This window comes from Vipera berus (assembly GCF_964194415.1).
Source record: "Vipera berus genome assembly, chromosome: Z".
Taxonomy (NCBI): Eukaryota; Metazoa; Chordata; class Lepidosauria; order Squamata; family Viperidae; genus Vipera; species Vipera berus.
In genome coordinates this window covers 22,082,053-22,090,665 of record NC_138205.1, presented here as the reverse complement: position 1 = coordinate 22,090,665, position 8,613 = coordinate 22,082,053, and the positions used below count along the sequence as shown (strand labels likewise).

General features: G+C 40.1%; 1 protein-coding gene across 1 annotated transcript; it reads left to right on the top strand.

Moving 5' to 3' along the window:
- Positions 1–222: 222 nt before the first annotated feature.
- LOC308678697 (serine protease 27-like) lies at positions 223–8,613 on the top strand (the record flags this gene model as incomplete). Its single annotated transcript, XM_081345934.1, has 6 exons — positions 223–334; positions 3,507–3,533; positions 4,285–4,447; positions 6,138–6,409; positions 6,853–7,022; positions 8,314–8,613. The coding sequence occupies 6 exons, from the start codon at positions 223–225 to the stop codon at positions 8,611–8,613; spliced, it is 1,044 nt and encodes a 347-aa protein (XP_081202060.1).

The window sequence follows — 8,613 nt, the reverse complement described above, 5'->3', positions numbered from 1 at the left end:
AAATGGGTAGCTTGAAAGGAAGGAAGCAGTAGTCAAGTTACATTTACTCAGCAGGTTTCGTAACTATCGTAACAGGCAAATACCAAGAACTGGCAGGATTCCTAGGATGAATACGCCCCTTTGGGGTGTGTCTCTGTGTGTGCATATATAAGCATCCAAAGTCTGAGTGGCCTAAATTACAGTCCTTATTTCATAAGAGTACCACATCTTACCTTTTTGTGCATGAGGAAAACGAAGGAAGGAAACAAAGAAATCAGCAGTGGTGTTATGGGCCACCACCAGCAAGGGCTAGGGAGAAGATTGTTGCTGCTGATGCTCCTGCAAACGATGACATGTAAGTATTAATGGACTTCCTGCACAAATATTTCTCACTAATGACAGATGGGACAGACCCAGCAATATGCAATATCCTAGATTAAATGCCAAAATTCCATCAGGGTTCAATATTTGTAGTGGATCTTCTCTTCTTTCCTCTCCCCTCCCTTCCCTTCCCAGCAAAATGCAGTACTAAACTTCTGAAATTTTTTTACTAAATTTTCAATGGCACTAGTATGGAACATGTTTAAAAACAAGGTGCACAATTTCTTTTCTCTGTTTTGGGAAGGTGAGGGAGAAATTTGGCTGGCAGGCTTGGGCAAATGAGGTGAGCAGCATAACAGCTAAATTTGATTTCATTACAGTTACATTTGTACTCAATGAAAAGGTCATGTGAGACATATGATTACTCTGTGGGCATGTTTTAATCATTTTCTTAATTCATCACAGTCAACACTTTAATTAGAATTGACTTCAGCAGCCCCACTCCAAACTTTATAGGGCAATTAGGACGACTCAGAACTTCCTACTGTCACCATCAAGACTAAATAAGGAGGAAACCTAATTTAGGAAATAGCCATCAGGCAGCATCTCCATTATTAGAAGAAGCTCAATGATGTCTTAGAAGAAACTTTGTCTGGGAGGAGCTGATTTTGGGTCATGCAAAGACAGGCCTAGGGCATGAGTGAGGTATCACTGGGTTATGTTGTCTGTTGGGTTAGGTTTGCCAGGTATGTCAATGTTCTAACGTCTGCTGTCCAAAAAAAGAGAACTTTAAAAAGAAGGTGTTTCACCCAGTGAGTCAGCCTGGCTCTCAGTTAATGAGTTTGTGACAGTATGCAACATTTGTGGACCTTCTTATTGTTCTGAACTATTTTATCTTCATTGTCATTGACAAAACCATGTTTGAATCCTAAATCCTAAACCCAAACTTCTTCGTAGTTCTGATTTAAGCTTCTGTGTGAAACTATCACTGTGGGATGAAATATGATTTATATGCTGATGATATCTAATTATACATATCAGCGCCTGGAGAACTAAACAATGCTGTTGATATCCTCTCTTAATGTCTGGAAATTATGAGAGTCTGGATAGGGAACAGCAATCTTCAGTTCAACCCTGGCAAGACTGAATAGCTTGCATTTGGGGGCCTTCTGGGATTTTACCATATTTTTTACTGGATGGATTTGCACTTCCCCAAACAGACTCTATGAGCAATTGGGGGATATTTCTGAGCTCACAACTCTTGTTTAAAGAGCAGGTGGCAGGCATGGCTTGGAGGGCCTTTGCACAACTTCATGTTGGTTACCAGTTGTGCCTGTTCCTGGATAGGCTCTACAGGTAGTCCTTGACTAGCCACTTAGCAACTGTTCAAAGTTATAATGAACTTCTCCAGGGCTACTGTATGTATGACCCGGATTCAAATTTCAAAGGCTAGAGCCCTGCTGCGATCACATGATTGCATTTTGGGCACTTAGCAATCAACCCACATTAATGACCATTTGTGATTTGCAACATATTTTCCTGGAAACTGGTGTTTATTTCTGGTTTCCAACAAAAAGCCTGCTTGCGGACAATGGATCCGCTTAATGATTGTGGCATTTGCTTAACAAGCAAAAAAGGTGGTAATATCAGGCATGGTCACGTGGTGACCCATTGATGACCAGCAAGACTTACAATAGTAATTCTGGGATCAGTTATGGTCCTAAGTCAAGGACTACCTGTACTCTCAGTTATTCATTGCCCTGGTCACAGTGCGAGCACATTACAACTCTGTTCCATGGGCTGCATCAGTTGCTAGTTTGCTTCTGGGTTCAATTCAAGGTACTGAGGTTGACCTTTAAATCACTGTGTGGCCTGGTTATTTGAGGGATTACTCTTCACAGTTACATATACCCACTGCATCAGTTCCAGAATTATGTTATATCATTATATGGTATATTATTATATATTAATATATTATATTGTTTATATAATATTATGTTAAGGGACTTCATTTGAGTGGACCCAGAAGATGAGTCTTTTCTGCCATAGCACTCACTCTCTAGACTCTCTTTGCATCCCTGGTAAAATTGGCCCTGACCCATTGACTTTCTGGAAATCCCTTAAAACCTGGTTTTGTCAACAGGCTAGGGCAGGGCTTTTCAACCAGTAGTACGGGTACCACCTGTGGTACATTGGCACCTGGCAGGTGGTATGTGACCATCCTAGAAAAGTGGTAGTGGGGGAGGGGAATGAGCTGAATTGGTGGCAGCACTGCACAAGCCTGAGCGAGAGATGGCCAGAGCGGCTGTCAGGGCTCAGCGGAAGCGCCAGGATCAGCACCAGGCTCCAGCTGGAACTCAATGCTGATCCTGGCGCTTCTGCTGAGCCCAGAAGAAGCACTGATCAGCTGGAATGTTGCAGCATCTCCAGGGTCTTGTGATTTACATTCAGATGCTTGGCAACTGATTCAAATTTATGATGGTCAGTGTCCCAGGGTCATGTGAAGTGACCAAAACCTGCTGCAACCACCCAGCAGACGGGGGGAATAAAAACCAACCCCCCCACACACACACCCCACTCCCGCTGCCAATCCTCAACAGAAATGCACACAGCAATGAAAACCTCGGACAGGAGGAAGAGCGCCGCCAGGCGGGCAGGCAGGTGTCTTGCTTGGCTGTGGCTTGGAGGGCACTTTTTCAGTGCCATTGTAACTTTGAACAGTCACTAAGTGAACTGTTGTAAGTTGAGGACTACCTGTACTTCATCATTTTTTTCTTATTTTTTCGGTCATCAAGTTTTTGCCACCTTGCTAGGCAACTGGAGGTACTCGGATGTTGCCATATCCTAAAAGTGGTACAATAGGTGAAAAGGTTGAAAAGCCCTGGGCTAGGGTATCCCACAGAAATAAGGATTTGTGGAATGGACATATTGTATCTAAGGCCTTGAATGTATTCTCCCATGGTATTGTTTATATTTATGTTTTAATAAGTTCTTTAAATAGTTTTTAAAACTCTGCTTCTTTGTTTAATTGTACATCATCAAAAATTACACCTGTGAGATGGTCAGCTAGATAAATGTGATAAATAAATGAAACAAATAAAATAAACAGGTTATACTTATACTGCAGTTTCCAAATTATTTGTATTGTATTAAAATAGCAATGTAAGCTGTAGCTCTCATGATTTTATATATTTCTTTCTTTTTAGATGTTGAAGAAAGCTATGCTACCAGAGGTGAGCATCAGTTATTTCTGATTGTATATTGACTTGTTAGCATGCTATTAATTAGAAAGATTATCCTACTAAATACTAAAATATAGGGGATGTGAACAAATACTATTTTCACTCTAATATTCTGTGAAGTGTAGCCATCTAGAAACTATATAATAGAAACCATGGCTGTGCTGTATCTTACTTCAATTAAAGCTGAAAAAATATTGAATATTGCCTTTACTAGCATCAAAGTCATTTACGGAATGTTGTTAGTCACATGGTCCACATGCACCCCAGTAGGTCATCACCAGGGTCAAGAGGTACACAAAATGTTTCCAAAAATGCATTAAAAAATTGGAGGAACCTAAAGGATTCTTTGAGAAATGTGAAGGAGGCTGGATCCTTAGAAAAGGAAAAAAATGGGAAGAGGACACTTGGTTCTTGGATTGGCAATGTGGAATATGAAAACAAGTGGGTGGGTGGACAAATAAAAAACAGATCTGGAATAAGGGTCTTTGGCTAAGCACAGCCAGAGGAGAGGGAAAGTGCAGTACAAAAAGGAAATAAAAACTAAAAGAGAAAAAATGGAGGCATGGAGTAAGGAGAAACAGAGCTTGTAGTCAAGAAGAGGTTGGCCAACATAAGAGTTTATAGATTCATACCTTTTAGATTTCAGCTCTTTTTGGAATTCCAAGAGTAAGAATCTAAATCCAGGTAACCAGGAAATACCATGTGACCCTACAGGTACAATAAACCTTTCCTTTTTGCTCAGTCTGTGGAAAACAGGGATATCTGAACCGGATTGTAGGGGGTAAAGATTCCCGGGATGGAGAGTGGCCTTGGCAAGTGAGCATCAAGTTGAATGGGGAACATCACTGTGGTGGTTCTCTTGTCACAGATCGATGGATCATCACAGCCTCACATTGTTTTAGTCTGTAAGTATGCACTTTACAACCTGACATCTTTCAGTCCTATTTCTTGGGAAAACAAAATTCTTGGTAGAGTTTCAGAGCAGCCTTCCAAGGTGTCCCATTACCTTCCCAGTCAATGGGGAATTCACAGACAATCTTCTAAACCCAACTCCTTATTTATGGCTGTCAGCCATATATGGTAGAGTAGACGTGGTGGCTCAGTGGGTTAGGATGCTGAGCTTGTCGATCAGAAGATCGGCAGTTTGGCGGGTTGAATCCCAAGTGCCACGTAGCAGAGTGAGCGCCTGTTACTCGTCCCAGCTCCTGCCAACCTAGCAGTTTGAAAGCACGTAAAAATGCAAGTAGAAAAATAGGGACCACTATGGTGGGAAGGTAACAGCGTTCCATGCGCCTTTGGCATCTAGTCATGCTGGCCACATGACCATGGAGACGTCCTCGGACAAACGCTGGCTCTTCGGCTTTGAAACGGAGATGAGCACCGGCCCGTAGAGTTGGAAACGACTAGCACCTTTACCTTTACCTTTAGTTGGAAACGACTAGCACCTTTACCTTTACCTTTAGACTAAGAAAAGACACCATGTAGATCTAAAGCTAATTTATTAGAACAGCTATTCTGATTGTTCTCCCCTTCCTCCCCCTTTTATCTTCAGGTAAATTATGGGGGCTATATGAGCCATTTTCATAAAGCACTTTTTTGCCTGGGCTCAAGCCTTGTTTATCTGATCACTTGCATTGGTAATAGAACTTTTCTCTGTCCTTCAAGACCATCCTTTATATTCACTACAATCACATCTATTAAGGAAAACAAGATTGTATGTCTTCCTATACTTTGCATGGAGGGGGCTTTAAGTCAGTCTTCACACTTAGTGACTGCCAAGTTCTTGCACTTTTCATATATTATTAGAGCAATAATATTAACTATAAAGATAAAAATGCCCTCGAACTGAACTTGTCTCCTGCAGGTTTGCCATTGTTGTCTTCTGATTTTTTTTAACTTCTCAGCATAACCTGAGATTTCATCTTTCATCCAAGAATCATCAACCAAGCCTCATCCTGCTTAGCTTCAAAGCCCAGAAAAATTTAACCACATGGTGAACTTGCAAAATTAAATGAATTGATTTCAACCTGCATTTTAATCAGTTTGAGATGAAACTGAAAATTTGATCATGACTAATGTAAATTTCATAGCTGAAGAAACAATAAAGTTTTTTACTTCTTAGTTTTGCAATCTTTTGATTATCTTTCAAAGTTTTTTTTCCATTTTCCCCATTGATTTAATTTTAATTGTTTTTTTCTATAAAACTAGGACTTTTTAAAAAATTAAGAAAAAAAAATATTAATTATAAAACACAAATACAGTTGATCAACAGTAGAAACTTCCTTTAGGATATTTGAAAGGATATTAAATGTGTATTTCAGACAAGAACAGTATTTTTGTTTTGATGGTAGCATCTATTTTTTAACATATAAATTTAATTTTATCTAAATATAATTGTAAGTATATGTTCATGTGGAGAGAGGGAGAGAGAGAGAGAGAGAGAGGGAGAGAGAGAGAGAACGATGTACATTAAAAAGAAAGAAGGATTTATTTTGGACTTTGGTTCAGTGATACAGCTCATCTTGTTTTGGCACCAAAATTAATTCCATTTGTCATACACAGACTTTGTCTCTCTCTCATATTTTTGTGCCTCAGGATCAACAATCCTTCTAATTTTACTGTACTAGTTGGAGCACTGAAGCTTTCAGACCCAGGTCCTCATTCAATCATAGCCTCTGTGAAGCGCATTATTCTCAATCCCACCTATGAAGGGGATTCAAGGGTTGGAGACATTGCCCTCATCCAGCTGGAGCAGCGACTGCCTCTGGCCCAACATATCAGCCCCATCTGTGTCCCCAATGCCAACATCAACTTCCCCCCAGGACAGAAGTGTTGGGTCACTGGCTGGGGGAATATTCGAAGCAAAGGTAGGTGTAGAAAGTGAAGTGAACCTATGGAACTTCTACTATATATAATATTCAGATTTGGTCTGTTTGGGCAATTTTTTGATATTTGATATGATTTCATCACTTGTACTCTCCCCAGTCTCTATGGTTCAGAAGTGGTTAAGTCTAACACATTTGGAGGACATCAAAAGAGACTTTTTTATTATGACTAACTATAGCTCAGTGGCCTGCAGCCTTTTGGGCACCAGGGACTGGTTCCATGGAGAGAGGTTTTTCTGCAGACTGGAAGGGGCATATTTTCATGTGCTGCCTACATCCCACAGATGGGGCTTTGCTTGTTTGCACAGCCTGGTTTCTGGTATGCTGTCGATGGGCACTGGGTCACAGACTGGGAATTGAGGCCCTCTGTTTTAAATCTTATTGTGTTCCTTTAAATTAAATCTCCCAATTTACTCTCCTTGCAGAAGGACGACAGAACTCTGATATACTGCAAAAGCTAGAAGTTCCCATAATCAGCATAAAAAAATGCAACACTCTCTACCGCCAGGACTCTAAACAGCCCAGGGCCACAAGAGAAATTAAAGAAGATATGATATGTGCTGGCTTTGCAGCTGGACAACGGGATGCTTGCCAGGTAAGATTTTGTTGGGTTTTACTCAATAAATTAATTAGAATATACATGTGTAGTTCATGAGGTTTGGGCATCTTCTTTATTTGCTATTCAGATTTAATTGCAAAACTCTGTATAATAGCCAAGAGTTAGCATTATCTTTGCTGCCTTCAGGTAATTATCTTGATTTTTGAAGCCCAAATATGGTATCTTTACTCCTAGTTAACTGAAAGGCATGTACACATACACAAATATAAGAAGAAAATTTTCTTCTCATTCTTTTGTTTCTTTTTAGTAGGATAGTGAAGATGAAAACTGGATTCAGTCTTGGTCCATATCCATGTCTATATTTCATGCTAATGATCCTTGATGGTCTATATTCCATGCTAATGAAAAGGCATGGACCAGCATGGACTGGTATGAACTAGTTTGGGCATATAATAGAAATATACAACCAGCAATCACAGATAGCACCTCAAGTTTCTCCAAGTGCCATGACCTAATAGTTGGGTCACCCTTGGTTTTAATGTACCAAAGGTGCTTTTTCAAAGGCAACTGGACTTTGTTTTTCCTTGAATGTCTTCCTTGAAGACATTTCACTTCTTCAGTTCTGACTGAATAGTGGAGGATAGAAGGATTTATATTCCTTGCAGTCATCTGGTCGTTAGCACTCTTTCTGAGAGTCATTGAGGCCACTTGGAGGTTTATTTGTGCTGAAAAGACTGTGTTGTTGTACTATTCAAGTGACCCCGAGGGCACAGATAAACGTCCAAGATTCTCGGAAAGAGTGCTAATGACCAGATGATTGCAAGAAATATTAATCCTTTCATCCTCAACCATTTAGTCAGAACTGAAGAAGCTTCTTGGATGAGAATTGAAACATCTTCAAGGAAAAACAAAGTGCAGTTGCCTTTTGAAAAAGCACCTTTGGGACAACCATGACCTGGATGATTGAGAATCTCCACAGAACCTTGATTGAGATGTTTCTGTAGCATGCTTTTGAAGTTGGCATCATGCTTTTTCAGCAGCTACTAGAGCCATTAAAATGGATTTTCTGATTTATTGCCTTTTGGGAAATAGAAATAGGGGCAAATTTGAACTCTTATAGATTAATTGATCTATGGAGTTCTTCAACTTCAGGTAACCCTATCTCACAGTGCACCTTTCAAAATAACAGAAAACATTTAATTCTGCTGTTATTCAGTAACATATCCATCTACATTCTTCATCCTTTGTAACACATACAGAATTAATAATAAGCATTTGCTTCCATCATTGTCCTTGTTTATCCTTAAGATCTGCTCATTCTGCACAGGGTGATTCAGGTGGCCCACTGGCCTGCCGGATGGAAGATTTTTGGTTTATTGCAGGAGTAGTGAGCTGGGGAGATGGATGTGCCCAGAAGAATCGTCCTGGAGTTTATGCAAGAGTGTCGTACTACCACCAATGGATCCACAGTCAAATACCAGAGCTCATAGACATGAATAGTAAAGACCATTGGTCAAGGGTGAATTACAATAGTACCAGCAACAGTGCCTCTACTGGAAGTTTCAATTTCATCACCCTCTCTGCTGCCACTATTGTTTTGCTTCTATTATCTCAGCAGACTCTTTAA